This window comes from Microtus oregoni, unplaced genomic scaffold (assembly GCF_018167655.1).
Source record: "Microtus oregoni isolate MIOR12 unplaced genomic scaffold, Mior012 000016F_ref0000370, whole genome shotgun sequence".
Taxonomy (NCBI): domain Eukaryota; kingdom Metazoa; phylum Chordata; class Mammalia; order Rodentia; family Cricetidae; genus Microtus; species Microtus oregoni.
In genome coordinates this window covers 274,032-289,555 of record NW_024543075.1, presented here as the reverse complement: position 1 = coordinate 289,555, position 15,524 = coordinate 274,032, and the positions used below count along the sequence as shown (strand labels likewise).

At 54.7% G+C, this 15,524-nt stretch overlaps 1 protein-coding gene across 1 annotated transcript; it reads right to left on the bottom strand.

The window, feature by feature from the left end:
• Positions 1–3,457: 3,457 nt before the first annotated feature.
• Positions 3,458–12,018, bottom strand: LOC121457865 (G1/S-specific cyclin-D1). The gene is made up of 5 exons (XM_041666917.1): positions 11,617–12,018; positions 9,988–10,203; positions 9,382–9,541; positions 6,078–6,226; positions 3,458–4,605 (listed from the first exon to the last, which is right to left on the bottom strand). Exons 1-5 carry the CDS (start codon positions 11,812–11,814, stop codon positions 4,441–4,443), a joined length of 888 nt encoding a protein of 295 aa, XP_041522851.1. The 5' UTR covers positions 11,815–12,018; the 3' UTR covers positions 3,458–4,440.
• Positions 12,019–15,524: the final 3,506 nt, after the last annotated feature.

Below are 15,524 nucleotides of genomic sequence, written 5' to 3'. Positions count from 1 at the left end.
TGCATGTAGGAAGCCTGGCCAGGATACTGGGCAAGGATCCGTGGAGCTGGTGGAGGCAGAGAATGGAGAGAGCTGGCCTTTGGGCTTCTGAGAAGAGACAGTTGGGCGGGCTAACTTCCTGAGCCTTTGTTTCTGAGGCTGTCCAAAGGCCACTGTACCATCACCCCATGAACACGAGTGTCTACTCATCCCACTGGGATTTGCCATCCAGTCTTTTTGTTTTTGTTTTTCGAGACAGTATTTCTGAGTAGCAATGGAGCCAGTCCTGGAACTCACTCTATAGATAAGGCTGGCCTCTGCCTCCTGAGTTCTGGGATTAAAGGCGTGCACTGTCACCACCCAGCCTACCCTCCAGTTTTATCAGCAAAATTCAAGGGTTAGAATCAGAGCCTGGAGTGGCCATTGGTATCTGGGGTTAACTTCTGAGCCATGTAAAGAGGCTTGGACATCAGCTGTAGCTGGGCACCACAGACCACTGGATGAAGACACAAGCCAATTGCACCTTTAGAGACCACATCATGGTGTGAGCTCTCCGCATTTGATGGTGATGCTTACCCATTCCACTTGGGTGTCCTTCCACGACCACCCTTGATAAGCAATGGTGGAAAACAGCAGCAGCAGCAGCAGCCTGCCTTCCTCTAGTGTATGCTCAGCCCTACACTATTCGTGTCTGCATTCCTAGGACCACTCTGCTGCACTGGCCGTCAGCCTGCTTCATCCCAGCGTAGTTTATTGTGTCTCCCATACTAACCTGCCCTTCAGCCCACCTGAATGTGATAAGCTTGCTCTACGGTGCTTCTAAGATCCAATGGGAAAGCAGCTCTTCCACCTCTCTGCCCTTTGGCCTGTTCCCGGAATGCTGAAGGCCCCATACCAACTCTCCTGGACATGTGTGGTTGTGGGGAGAGGAGATCTGCCAGTTCCTGGGTCCTTAGCCCTATAACGGGCTCTGATGCTCAGATGGAGCTGATATACCTTTCTGGACCCTGCCCTCAGGCAGCCGCTTTGCCCAAGATGAGGACTGGATCTTCCTAAGCCACCAGAGGGGACACTGGAGTCTCCTCCAGCTCTAGTGTTTCCTTTAAACTCCCATGGGGGTAGGATGCCTGGTAGAGGCTCCATCTGCCTTTGGGTCAAGTCCCTTTCTGCTTTCATCTTTGGGTGGCACCATTCAGGCCAGGCATTAACTACATTCCCCATCTTTCAGAAGGGCAGGGGGCAGCCTGGCACCAACACAGCCAACCTGAGACCCAGGTCTTTAGGTGGCTCCCAAATGGCTACATAGGGTGATGGCAGAGGAACCCCAGTGCTAGGGAGAGTCATGACACCTATTCCCCAAGGGTTGGCGAACAACGCCAGTCATGAACTGCCACCCAGAGGACGTCAAAGGAGTCCAGCCAGGCCACTCAGGTCCCCTGTAACTGTGTGAAAGGCCACCTTGGGCCTTGGCCCTAACACTAAGCATCGCTCTCCGGGCGTTTGGCAGCACCTAAGGATGGTGATTCACCCAGAGCAAACACCCATTTGTGCCAGACAAGGGGCAGTGAACGCGGGCTCTGTTGATCTTCCATCTGCAAACACACAGGAGAGCAAGCTGGCAGCGACTGACCCAGAGCCGCTTCTCATCAATGGCTGCCGCCGGTCTCCCTGACGCCAGAGGCTGCCACCTGCAAACACCCTTACCTTTGGGAACCCCAGGTTGGTCCCACATGGTTATGGCAACAGTGATATATCCCCCATTCCCTTCCCCAAGGCCCAGAAAACAGACAACACCAAGCTGGGATTTTACCAATTTTATTTCTAGATTTTTTGTGTCTTTTTTTTTTTTTTTCTGGACCATGCTGGTCACATGTCCGTGCTGGGAAGCGCCATGGTGTGTCAACCAGAAATACACAAACCCAACTTGGCCATCAGCCAGAGCCCCTCAAAGCCTTTCATGTCACAGGGCAGACTCCGTGGACCCACCACCAGCCTTTGGCCAAACCCTCACCCGTCACCATGAAAACACAGTGGCCCTCAAGGGTCTTGCCTGGTTCAGATGCCTCAGCTAGGTTGGTGGTGACCGTGGAGGTGGCCATTTTGGTTTGACAGCTAGCTAGGGAATTTGGAGGCCTGCAGCACTGGAGCTGGCTTTGCCGAGGCTGAAGTCTTTAAATTAGCACAATGCTGTAATTAACACAAAACAAGACAGAATACTAGAACCTAACAATAAATGATGCACCGGAGACTCAGAACAAATTCCTCCGGGCCCAGCAGCATGGTGGCATGCACAACAGGCCGCTACAAAAATAACAATATTGATAATTAACAAAGAAAAATACAGTTGTCCCGACTGCTGTGATGCTATATGTCCCAGATCAAATGAAGGGCCCAGCATGACAGGTGCAGGGGGATGATCCCCACCAGACCAGTCCCAGGAGGCAGACTACCCGCCTGCTAGGCCCGTGCATGGCTAGGTGAAACATGAGGTATTGTGAACAGGAACCTGTTTTTTTTTTTTTTTTTGGGAATACAGCGGTAATCACATTAAGCCAAAATTGATCACAACTTAAAAAAAAAGTACAAAAAAAGGGCATCTGTAAATACAATCTTCTATGAGGAAATTAAAACTTGAACATGGCAGTCTATGACATTGTAAAAAAACAAAACAAAACTGACCCTCCAATAGCAGCGAAAACAATGTGAAAGATACAAAGCGACGCGAATCTGGGTCCGAACGTCTGGGATGCCGGGAGTCATCGGTAGCAGCGCTGTGAAAGGAGCCGCAGCCTGTCCCGTGTGGTCCCTACCCTCCACACACTTCCCTCACGTCCTCTCTCCAGCCTCCCGCTCGTCACCTCCCTTCAACACTTCCTAATTAGAAAAGCACAATACAAATTACCTACTGTTGGGGGGGGAGGGGGAGCGACGGCAAGAATGTGCCAGAATAAAACTCATTTGGGATCCCCTAGTTTTCCTTAGTTCGGATGGCTCTCCAATGGGGCCGTTTGGGTTTGGAAAGTTAAGCAAACCAAATGCCCGTCTTTATATGATTCTTGAGAATCCCTCCCCTCCCCACTAAAAGACCAATTTCTGACATGGCACCTTCGCCAGCAAGGGCAGAAGGTGTGCGTTTGAATCAAGGGAGATCACATTGCTGTATAAATCATACTGGCCATGGGCAGCCTTTCCAATAAATACTCTTCTGTAGCCTTAAGTATAAATTAGACATTTTAGTGTTTAAAATCCCCTCACTGTCCAGGTAATGCCATCACAGTTCCTACTTCCAAACACCAGCTGGCACCAAAGGATCCCTTCAATTCACCTTCTCTGTAGGACAGATCCTGGCGGTGCGAGAACAGAGTTCTCTCTCCTTGACCCAAAGAAACTTCCCAAGTACCCCAAGCTACCAGCCCTACTGTGCCACACATGTATTGAGAAGCCATGAGTGTGTGGATACCCCCAACCAACCATTCCATTAAGACCCCCCCCCCACACACACACACTAGCGACACTGCTTCCAGCTAGCTGACCGAAAGTGCTTTGAGATGGAATGGTTTTGGAACATGGAGAAGGAAAACACAACAAAACAGAACAAATCACACACACAAGAGAAAAGCTGTGGGTTTAACCTGATGTGAGTGGGCTGCAGGGCCGGCAGGCAAAAACCAGCGTCTCTTTAAACAGGAACTACAAAATAGGAAGATTACAAAAATAGAATATACGATGCCACTATCTCATCCCCGCTCTACTGGAGCACACTGCTATGGACCTGCACGTTGGGAGAGAGCCCTGGGGGGTGCCACACGCTGCAAGACCGCTAGAGGTCGCACCGACCATCAGTAAGTGAAGAGGTCTACTCATCCCTGGGATGAGGCGCAGGAAAACAGGTGACTGGCAGTGGCAGCCAAGAACATGCAGGGGAGTGAGGCTGAGGACCGCCCAAGCTGTGTCTTTCAGCAAAGCGAGCACGTTCTCTAGCTAACTCTTCTACTTTAACAATGGTTTGCTCTATTTGCCTTTTTTTTTCCTTTTTTAAAGCAATGTTTTTCAAGCTTTTAAAACACATAAAATCAAAATCCTTCTGGGCACTTCCTGTGTGTTAATCCTATTCTTACAACAGACAAGCACATTAATAGAAAACTAGTTGATTACTGGGGTATAAAATCCTATTTTTGTAGCACCCTCCGCCCTACACTCAGGGTGATGCAAATTCTATCTCTCTCTCTCTCTCTCTCTCTCTCTTTAAGACAACTTTCAGGTATTTTTTTTTTTCCTCTTTTGCTTAAGTCAGATAGAAAGGAGAAAGATTAAAGAAAAACAACCAACAAAGAGAACAAAACTTCCCTTTCTGGTAACAAATGTCCCTAAGAGGAACATCGTTAGGAGCGCCCCGGGCTAGCTCCTTTCTCATCGCGGGCTGCCACTACTTAGTGGCTCCCGCCTGGCCGGTGGTGGCCTTCAGATGTCCACATCTCGCACATCGGTGGGTGTGCAGGCCAGGTCAGTCTCTCCCTGCGCTTCCCCCTCCTCCTCGGTGGCCTTGGGGTCAATGTTCTGCTGGGCCTGACGCAGGCTGGACTCCAGAAGGGCTTCAATCTGTTCCTGGCAGGCGCGGAGGCAGTCCTGGAGAGGCGGGCGGAGATGGAGGGGGTCCTTGTTTAGCCAGAGGCTAGTGGCCAGGGCCTTGACCTGCGAAGCAGGCTTTGCTAAGGGTAAGGCTGGAAGAAACTCCTTGAGCCACCCCCAAATCTGTGAGCAGTAAGAGAACTAACTATGAAGGACTAGAGAGCAAGAGTGCCACCTCTGCCCCTGCCCGAGTCACGGGACACCTGCTTGTCCACCCCAGGTCTACCCAGCAGAGATTCCTCCCGGGGCCTCCTGCAGCACTGCCTGACACATCCTCCCGGGAACTCCACCATTTTTTGGATGCAGTTTCTGTAGGTGGTTCTGGGAGGTGAACCCAGCCTACCATAAGCACCTGTGACAGATTCTGCCTGGCTGAGAGAATGCACCTCCACCTCTTCAGGTTCCTCTTTTGGGGCTGTATCTTGTACTCCCCACAAGGAGCACCTATCTCTCCCTCACAGCCTTCTGCCCCGGGTGGCCTCTGAGGAAGCCAGCTCCAGGGTCACCACTGGAGCCTGGAAAGCATTTTGCCCGGAATGAGACTGATGAACTTATTAAGCTCTGCCTAGATGGGATGAGGCTAGGGCACTGTGTACATTCCTCAAGCCAGTAGTACTTCTGCAGAAACCCTGGGGAGCCCCCACATTCAGAGTCTGGGTATTGTTCCCCTTTGTTTGACAGGTACTATGCCTAAGGAGGGTGGCAGGGCAAATGGCCCCATTTTACAGAAGGGGCAACTGAAGCACAGGTGGCCTAGTGTGGACCCACAGGCACCCTTGAACCTCTCTCTGAAGTCCGCAGGCTTCCACCTATATCACTTACCCCCCCCCCCAATTCTCAGGAGCCCCAGATGCTTGGGGGAAGGAGGCCGCATGCTGAGGTACACTGGAGGAGTGCGGGAATTAGGGGTCCCTGTGGCTGATGTCAGAAGCCTTCCACACGCCCAGTGACTTTGACCTACACCGAACTCTCAGCTGAGTCCAAGCCAGAACTGGACTTTTGTCTGTTCTGCCTATGCCAGCCTGCAATGTCCTCGAGGACACTGTCACGGCCAGCGCTCCAAGCAGCCATCAGCCATACCCCTCAGTGAGAAGGTGCTCCAGTGTGGCACAGCATGCCACCTACCCTCAGATTTCTAGAATGTGTCTTCTGCAAGTAGAAGGCCTATACCAGAGTCCTTTGTAGACTACACCGAGGGAGATGTGGTCCTATCGTAGCTGGGCCAGACTTCAGCTTCACCTGACAGTATATCACGCCCCTGCCCCGCTTTTAGGATCAATGGCTTCTGGAAGATCCCCAAACCTCAAGTCTGGGAAGAGGCTGGTGGGGGCCCCGGTTTGGCTCCCTCTTGCTACAGAGGTCAGTACTCCACCTCTCACAGGCTCGGCCTGGTCAGCATCTTGACATTGCCCCCAGCAGGGTTCCCTGGCTCTCACCAGAGGCAGCCTCCAGCAGTGAGACTCACTCACCGGGTCACACTTGATCACTCTGGAAAGAAAGTGCGTTGTGCGGTAGCAGGACAGGTAGTTGTTGGGGCTGCCCAGGTTCAGGCCTTGCATCGCAGCCACCACGCTCCCAGCAGCCACCATGGAGGGCGGGTTGGAAATGAACTTCACATCTGCAACAGAGGGACAGAGGTCGCTGTGAGCGGGGACAGCTACAAGCCCGCGGTTCAGTCCCCACCCAGCTCTCCGCACAGCCTCACCCAGTGAGTCCTCCAGCTCCTTTGGAGACAGCTAGGTGGCGCTAGATGCATAGTGTTAAGGCCTGCCACCCCAGCACTAGGGAGGATCAAGAGTTCTAAGCAAGTTCTTGTCTCGCTTTAAAAAGTGGAGTGGCTGACCCTGGCCCGGGGTTTCATGCCCAGCACCTCAAGCAAACACTAAGGAAGAGTTGGTCATGCCCCCTTTGTGGCTTTAAGCTCTTCTAAATTTAAGGAAGAGGACACAGTACCGAATTCAAGAAGGCACAGGCTCTTAACCCTTTAACCCAGAGCTGGATGTGGTGCTTTATATCAGCATTCCCAGTATTTGAGAGGTTTAGGCAGGGGGAATGCTGTATGTTCCAGAGCCAGTCTGGCAGCACGCCAAGGCCGCTCCTCAGAAAAGATGACAGTAAGTTGCAGGGGTGACAGGAGCAGGTCCCTCAGAAGGCCAGGATAGCCGCCACAGAAGGGATGCTCCTCCAGAGGACTGACTCTCAGAACCCCCAACAAAGCCATTTCTCTAGTCACAAACATTGTCCTGCATCCTCTTCAGGCTGCTGTCCTGGTTCACGGATGCCAGGTTAGGGCAGAGAACATGTGACTCCAGACCAGGTAAACCAGGCGGAAGTAGCCCCAGAGGGGGCCGGGGATTGCCACCCCAGAACTCTAGGCCAGGGTCCCTTGTGAGGGAAGCCTCTCTCATATGCACAGGCCCCAAGGGGGAACCCCAGGGGAGAGCCAGCCTGCCCCACTGTTAGAAAGCTGGGATCATGTTCCCCCACAGTACTGCAGTGGGGTGTCACTTCAGGACTCTATCTGGGGTCACCAGCTGTCTGCCTCTTTCACCCAATGGACCCAGCGTTGCAGTGGCGTGCCCACTGACAGAATGCCTCTCCATCAACGCTGAGCCCACAAGTTGCTTCCCTGTGAAGTAGGGGTTCCATGCCAGAGGAGGACACAGGAAAGAACAGGTGTCACCCGGTGCCTGGGACAGGGAGGCTTTAAGAAAGTGTACGGGAACCATGAGGGGAGAGGGCTGGAGTGGTGAGGCGCCCTTTGGAGACTACCCTGACAGAGTGTACAGCTCTGGCTCTTAAAGGTTGGGGGGGCGGGGTACCAGGAAGAGCAGCCACACAGAAGGAAGAAAGACCTCCAGGTGGTCCCAAGGACTTAGCTCACTCAGTCCAGTGAACGGAGACATCGTTTTTTCAGGGAGAGAAACTCCAACCACTAGCTGGCACATGGGCCAGAGCCCCCAGCCCGCCACTTGTTTTTCCCCTTCCTGAGTGCAGTGGTATGATCCATTATGTCCCATAAGGAGCCCTAACATCTGCTCCCTCACACTGCCTGGTTGCTGCTGGCTCAGCTGTCACCCAGCTCAGTGGCACATACCAACACCCTTCATTTAGCTCAATTTCCCATGCACTCTGGTCACCTGTGCATGCCAGTGTGACCAACCCCAACCCTAGGTTAGTGTACTGTTCACACGGTCATGACCCAGGTCTGGGGGTATCCAGAAGGGAGAAGAAAAATCACACCCTGCCATCTCCTAGAAACCTTGCCACATGGACGGCAGATCTCCTGGCCTTGACCTCTGGCCCCTTCCCAGGGTGACCCCCATGTGACAGAGGAGCTTTAGGGGGACAAAGTCTCTGGGCCCAGAATACTGGCCTACTGCAGTTCAAGCTGTGCTCTACCTCCATCTGTCTTCTGGGGGCTCTTAGTGGATCCTATCATAGACAAAGGCGGGGTCCAGCTGCACCCACAATGCATTAATGCTTGTTGGCTTCCCTGCTGGTATCCGGGGGTCCTGGGAGGGGCACTTTGCTGCCAGAATCGTCCTGGGGAGGCTCTGTCACCCCATCCCTCATGTTATCTCTGGGAAACTCTGCAGCTTCCTCGAAGCCACTTTCAGCTCCTTAAAAGGCTTCCTGGAGCCTCCAAGGGCTCTGCTCTCCCCAGAGGAACCCCAGCCAGACGCCTCCCTGCCTGCCAGCCAGTAGGGCCGCCCCCGCCCCTTAGATCCTTCCAGACTACTGATGGCCTTGGCACTCCCATCTGCCACCCCCCTTGCTTAGTAGGCCTCTGGGGAGGGGCTGGCACCCTCAGCAGGTAGCTGGGAGGCTAGAATCCCCAAATTTTCATACCCACCACAGTGGTGTAGGAACACTAGCCACGGGGGCTGCCAGACCTGAGAAGGTGCCAGAGACGGCAGGTGGAAGAAGACACTACATGCCCTGCTGATACCACGTTGCCTTTTGGCCATGCTACAGGTCGCCCAGCTTGAGCTCCAAACAGATGTAGCAGCTGGGGCGGTCAGGGCTACTTGGGTGGGGGGATCCTAAGCGGTGGGGGAGTGCTGGACCCCTTCAGCACCTCTAAGCCTCCTGGGCAGGGAGCAGCTGTCAGATGTAGTACTGGGACCACCCAGAGGTAGCAGGGTGTCTATGTGTGTTGTGTTCCAGCATGTCTGTCCACCCTGAGTTCTGGGCCAGGTTGGGTCCCTTAGAGGAACCACCCGGAGGTCCTCGTCTCTCTGCTTCCAACCAGCCCTCCCAGGGTCCTGTGAAAACAAACTGTCCTGTAGCAGCCCTGGTTGGGGGTGGGGTGGGGAAAGAGGCTCTCTAAACTCCTGAGCTGGTCACCCTGTACTGGGACTGTACTGTAGCACGTGGGGCTGGCACTGCGGCCATTTGTTCCACCCCTGACAGGTGGTCAAGGCTGGGAGAAACCAGGAACCCCTACCCTTACCCCTATAGCTGGGGCTGCTTAAAGACAGAAAGTAGGTGAGGGCAAACAGCCCAGGAGCAGGGGCAAAAACCTTTTCAGAAAGCATGGGATAGGGAGGCTGGGTCATCCCGTTTGTCCTTCAATGTGCCCCCTGCCCCACCATCTATCCCCAACAAGCTACCCACACCCTGGGCTTAGAACAGAGATGAGGGGACCCCCTTCTAGGCGTGCCTGTGACCATCACGTGGCACAGAACAGACAGCAAGGAAAGAGGCATTAGCCAGGGAATCACAAGGAGCCTGAGATCTCCTGGGGAAGAGTGGAGGTGGGGGCCCTACCTGTGGCACAGAGGGCCACAAAGGTTTGCGCATGCTTGCGGATGATCTGCTTGTTCTCATCCGCCTCTGGCATTTTGGAGAGGAAGTGTTCGATGAAATCGTGGGGAGTCATGGCAGCCAGGTTCCATTTGAGCTTGTTCACCAGAAGCAGTTCCATTTGCTGCAGAAAATGGGGAACAAGGTCAATAGGAGGGCAGGCCGGTTGGGGGGAGGTTTAAAGAGTGGGGACAACCGGGCACCACAGATAGATAAAGAACAAAATGCAGAAAAACTAACAAGTGGGCAACAACATGCGCTAGACAAAAAGACCCCCCACACACACCACGGCCTGGGCTGTGGCTCAAGCGCCGCAAGGGGGCGCACACAGACCACATTTCAGAATGGCTTCACCGCAGACATGGTGGGGAGTCCAGGAGGAGAGGGGGACCACAGAGGTAGAATTCTGAGGGTTTGGGATTCTTCCCACTGCCACTTCGGTGTCGTGCAGTGTGGGTGACTTCCATGGGGCTGGAGGTCTGTCCGAGGCTGGCTCGGCCTCCTGTCACTTGCATCTCCCACCACCCAAGAGTCGTGCAGCTAATGAGGGATCGCGGGTGGTGGGGTTACCAGCAGCTCCTCCGGCTGGATAGAGTTGTCAGTGTAGATGCACAACTTCTCGGCTGTCAGGGGAATGGTCTCCTTCATCTTGGAGGCCACGAACATGCACGTGGCCCCCAGCAGCTGCAGGCGGCTCTTCTTCAGGGGCTCCAGCGACAGAAAGCGGTCCAGGTAGTTCATGGCCAGCGGGAAGACCTCCTCTTCGCACTTCTGCTCCTCGCAGACCTGCGGGGACCCGGAGCATGACCGTCAACGGGGATAGGGGTGGGGTCGCTCGTATGTGACTCTGCATCCCTATTCTAGATTACACAGTGAATGGGTTCGTGGGTTCGCTGGGGAAAAAAGGGGTCGCGGTGGCAAACTCCAGGGGATGCGCGGGTGCCCAGTACTCACCCACCCTGAAACTGAAAGGGAAAGTTCCTGGGCAGCTGACTCGGTGGAGCTCAGCAGCAGTGAGTGTCCGCGGGGACCCCGACCCATGTTGAAATTAGAAGGTCGCAGGCCAGGGAATCCCACCGCGGGGCTGGCAGGACGCCGGGGGTTGGGCGCCGCTCGCGCGCACGCGAGACACAAAGGTGGCGTCCCAGGCCGCCGCGCCTCATTTCCCAGACGTCATCTTTTCAAAAAATATTTAAAAATATTAAAAAAATAACTAGGTGCCTAAAAACGGCCCGAAAATAATCATCGGGCGACCCTTAATCCAACCCGAGGGTCAGGAGCTCGGTGTACGTTGGAGAGTGAGCCCCAGCAACTCAAACTCTCGGGGCCCCCCTTTTGCTGGGTACGGGTGCCGTTTGCCTCTGCAAGGGCACCATGCCGCATTTTAGAAATTATTTAAAAATATTTTGGGACCTTTGAGACTTTTGCTAAATATCTGAAAACGTGCTTTGGTCTCCCGGCTTGACTTGGGTAGGTACCCCCCCCAAGTGCAGACCCGCGAGGACCACAGTTAATCTCTAGCAACTAGGGGGCCACGCGACCTTGCAGACTGGCGTGCTCTCTGGGCCAGACAGCCTGTGTGGAGGTGTCCAGGGGTCCGCTGCTTAAACAAAGGGTCCCCCCAAATATCCCTCGCTATGTCCTGTTTAGTGATTTCTGGTGGCCGCGAGGCCCCTCGTGCCTGTCCCAGCACTCCTGCCGCCGCTCTCCGCCCTGCCCCCAATTATTAATAAACACTTTTGCTTTGCAATAAAGGAGCAAAGATGGCGCATAATACTGGCACGAGCGGCCCTTGCATACGTGTCCACGGATATTAATTTAAAAATCAAATCTATGCCCCCTCCCCCCCGAGCTGGCGGCTACGCGCTGAGGCGGCCACTGCCGAGGCGCAGCAGGAATGGGGCGCTAACGGGGGCCACAAAAGGCGCCCAGTCCGCACCCTCTGAGGTGTCCCTGGCACACTCTGGCACCGTCCTCCCTTGAAGGCACTCCTCCCCGACTGCCCCCCACCAGGAAATGGAATCCCCATCATCCCAACTCCTACACCTTTCTCGGTCAAAGAGACCCGCAGTATCTATTTATTTTGAGAATCCGTTTTCCTAGCAACACACCGGGAAAACTCCGTGTTGGAAGGGAAGAGTGTGAGTGGGGGCAATAAGTTGCCAAGGGGTCCCAAGCCAGTAACCTGTAGCCCCTCACCTCCAGCATCCAGGTGGCCACGATTTTCCGCATGGACGGCACAATCTCCCTCTGCACGCACTTGAAGTAAGACACGGAGGGCGCGCAGGTCTCCTCGGTCTTGAGCATGGCTCGCAGCACCCGGTCGTTGAGGAGGTTGGTGTCAGGGTACGCACGGCGGATGGTTTCCACTTCGCAGCACAGGAGCTGGTGTTCCATGGCGCGGCCGCCTGGGGAGGGCTGTGGTCCGGGTTGGGCTCCGGTGGCTGCTGCTGCTGGCGCGCTCTGCCTGGCGCTCTACGGCCGGTCTCCGGAGCGCGCGGAATCTGCTGCTCTCTGCTACTGCGCCGACAGCCCTCTGGAGGCTGCAGGACTTTGCAACTTCAACAAAACTCCCCTGTAGTCCGTGTGACGTTACTGTTGTTAAGCAGAGATCAAAGCCAGGCAGAGAAAGGGAGGGGGAGGGCCGAGGCGGGCGCAGGGGGAGGGGGCTTGGGAGCTGCGAGCCGCGTGGGGGACTAGCCCAACGCCCCCTCCCCCCAGCTCGACCTTCGTAGATATGCAAATTGCTCGGACTGCTTCTCTTAGAGCTAAGAAAGAGCGGTGCAAGGGTGGTGGTGGGGGTGTCTTCTTTACCCAAGTGGGTCCTCCGAGACCTGTGGAGGTGGGGTGGTGCTGACTTTGGACCGGACAGCTAGGAGGGAGGCCAGGCCACACGCAAACTAGGGAAGACTGAATGGATAGGGCATCCTGGGGACGCAAGGACACGTTTCCGAGGACGCCACGAGGGCACCCACGGGCGGACTGATTGCTTAGAAATTAATTTCATCAACACGTGTAAAATTCAGGAACTGTTTAACACGCGAAGATGCCGGACCAGCCCTAAGCTCCGGTGCAGGCAGGCACCATCCTATTGCCGTGGGGGTCGTTGCAAAGAGCCAGAGATGCAGCTCTGAACTTTAAAGGGTTCCCAGCCTAGCATGCTCTCGCTCAAAAATAAAATAAAACCTCAAAAATCCCAGAAACAGCTCAAGATGGTGGCCATTATTTCCTTCATCCATTCCTCGTCACCGGGGGTGGGGGTACCTTCGATTTGATTCCTACGGTGACCAGTCCATTCTGGCCAGGGTCCTCCAGTGCGGGCGATTTACCCAAGAAAAATAAACCTTTTAAGGAAAGGCTGAGACACGATGGGCTCTTTCCTAATTTATTTTTTAATTAAGAAAACTAAATCGCTGCAAGTATTAGTCGCTTTGCCAGGAACCAGACCACCGGAAGCTTTCCGATTGGCTTTGTTGGGGGTGTGGCCGTCCCTCCACCTTTAGAACAGCAACTGGGGCCGCATTTGTGAGTTCCTGGGGGGCTGGTCAGAATCAATTAAAGTGTGTGCTCCGATATATTTAAAAGAAACCTATAGATAGATGTTCGTGGTTACACGAATGGATTCCCAGGCTTCTCTAATATTTAGTCAAATAAAAGTTTTTAGGATGAAGGGCTCCCACCACTTTGGCCCATTATTTAATGCCCTTATCTTTAAAATGTTTTCACAATCCCGACCCCAGTCAGGCGAACTAGTCACATATTTTCCCTGTAATAGTTTCGTGTCCCCAAGAATTAATGGACGAAACTGGTAAAAAAAAAAAAAAAGCTCAAGGGGGACAGGTTACATGCAAGACGCGAACACGCTCATCATCTTCGGATCCCATTCTACCCGCTCCTCCTCCCCCGACATTGGGGTCCCTAATATCTAGGTCCTGTGGGACAGTGATCCCATTGCAGCTCTGAAGGTGGTGGGTGGCCCGGGCAGTGCGCCCACGCTTGCTCTGGCCACAGGCCCCGCCAAGTCTGGGAGCCTCAGCCTGAGCACGAGGGCGGCCCGGCTGCCTTTTCATTCATAAAATCCCTACCGGGCGGCAGTAAGCATGATTTATGGGGCTGCGCACTATCACCCGCGGCTGAGTGCCTGCAAGCGGAGCACGCGGGCCTAGCCAGGGTGCGCCATCGAGGGCAGCGGGGCATAAAGGGGCTCGCCCACCCGGCCGCACGAGCTCACGACCCGCAGCCTGCACCCCCACCACCACCACCGCGGGAAAGATCAGGAAACTGGAATTAGCATGAGCCAATCCGGACGCAGCGCTGTTACTAGGCGGACGGGGCAGATCTCCACGAGGAACTTCGTTGATCTGTGCGCTCAGGGACGGGCGCAAAAGTGCAAGTCCGGTCGGAGAGCGTGCAGAGGAGCCGTCCAGGAACCCGTGGGGGAAGCGCAGGAATTTGGGACCCGGCTAGAAGCGCCCATCCCCCATCCGGGGAACCCCGTTCGGCCAGCTCCGGAGCACTAGAGGGGGGCAGTAGTTCAGGGTTCTTTCCGGGCCAATTGCTTTAAGAATCTCAGGCAAAACGTTTGGATTTTTAATTTTTATTTTCCAACGAAAAAGTAATTTAACATACACTTTTCTCTTGCAATTTTAACTTTTACATTGGCAAACACTCCACCAACCAACCAAACAAACAAAAAAAACCACCACCCCAAAGCAGGAACTGCACGCTCTGGGCTCACTTAAAGTGCTCTGCGCTTATTTTCGGTGACCTTTTGGGAGACAAAAGGCCACTCGTCCAATCGAGTGGGGACTACGTTATTTGGAAAGAAAATCTCAAAGTAACTTTAATCCCCTTTCCGATTTCCTCCCTCCTCGACCCTTCGCCCTAGGCCAGGGTTCCCGAGAGAGAGCGCGGATTCCCGTAGACTTGCCACCGTCCCTAGCTGTGGGAACTTCATTGAGAGGGGGAAGGGAGCGTGTTCATTGAGGAACCCGCGCCGCCTAGCTCGGGGCTCTGGCAGAAGGTGGGGGGGGGGGGGGGGGGAGACAATCCTGAGCCTCCGGCAGCAGGCCCTCAGCGGAAGAGGACCGGGCAGTAGTGAGCAGACGCACCTAGGTGGGGTCACCTGTATACATGGCGGCAACTTGAAAGGACTTCGCTGCTTCTGTTCCATTTAGCCATTGTTAATTTAGCCTTTAAAAGTCGCTCCGGAAAACGCTTCCGAATATTGGCCCCAAGGTTCCCGGACAATGCAGTTCCCCTCCCCGCACCCTGCAGGCGTTTTGGAGCTCGCACGGCAGCCCACGTGCTACACGGCTGTTCCACCTAGGTTACCCTGAGCTGATCCCAGGCACCCTTAAGCTAAGGACGGGTGTGTATTCTCGGCTCATCATGTACACGCAGGGACAGCAACATCCCATCTTCCGGAGCTTGCATTTCCAAGTCAGTTTCAGTCCCCATACCCAACCCCCCGGAGCAAAGAGACCCCGAGGGTGGAGCTGTAACTTTAGGTAGGGGTAGCTGCTCGGCCTCCATCACAGATGCCTTGAGCAGTCCGAACCCCAAAGTCCTTTTGGGATTTGTCGACTTTATATCGCTCTGGGTCACGTTTCGTCCCAGATCAAGTGGTGGGGAGCGTGGACCAAGGTGGAGAAGAAAACCCTCACGATTGGATCAGTGTGGGCTACCCGTGACCAGGCAGGACCACGTGGCCCAATCGAGGGTGAGCGAGCCCTAGGGCCTAGGGCCCAGCTGCTGGAGCTAGGGGGCACCGCGCCTCCAGCATTGGTCCCTCTGCACCCCGAAGGTTGTCAGGGGGCAGAGCCTCTCTGTCCTGCTTCCTGCAAAACCTAGGCGTTTTCATTCTTAATCTAGACCAGTGGGGAACAGTGAGGGTTTTAGGCGGAGGCGGGGAGGAGGCTCTGCGGGTTCCAGATCTCGGGTTACCGGCTGTGGCGGGACCCAACCAGGAAGGGCAAACTTAGCCTCAGGTTCTGGAAAGGTCATCTAGGTTCACATTCTGAGCCCTTCCCAGGGTCCCTGCTCTCTAGTGGTTCTTGGTGGCAGGACACGCGGGCGGACCCCTTTGCTGGGTTCAGCGGTCCCAC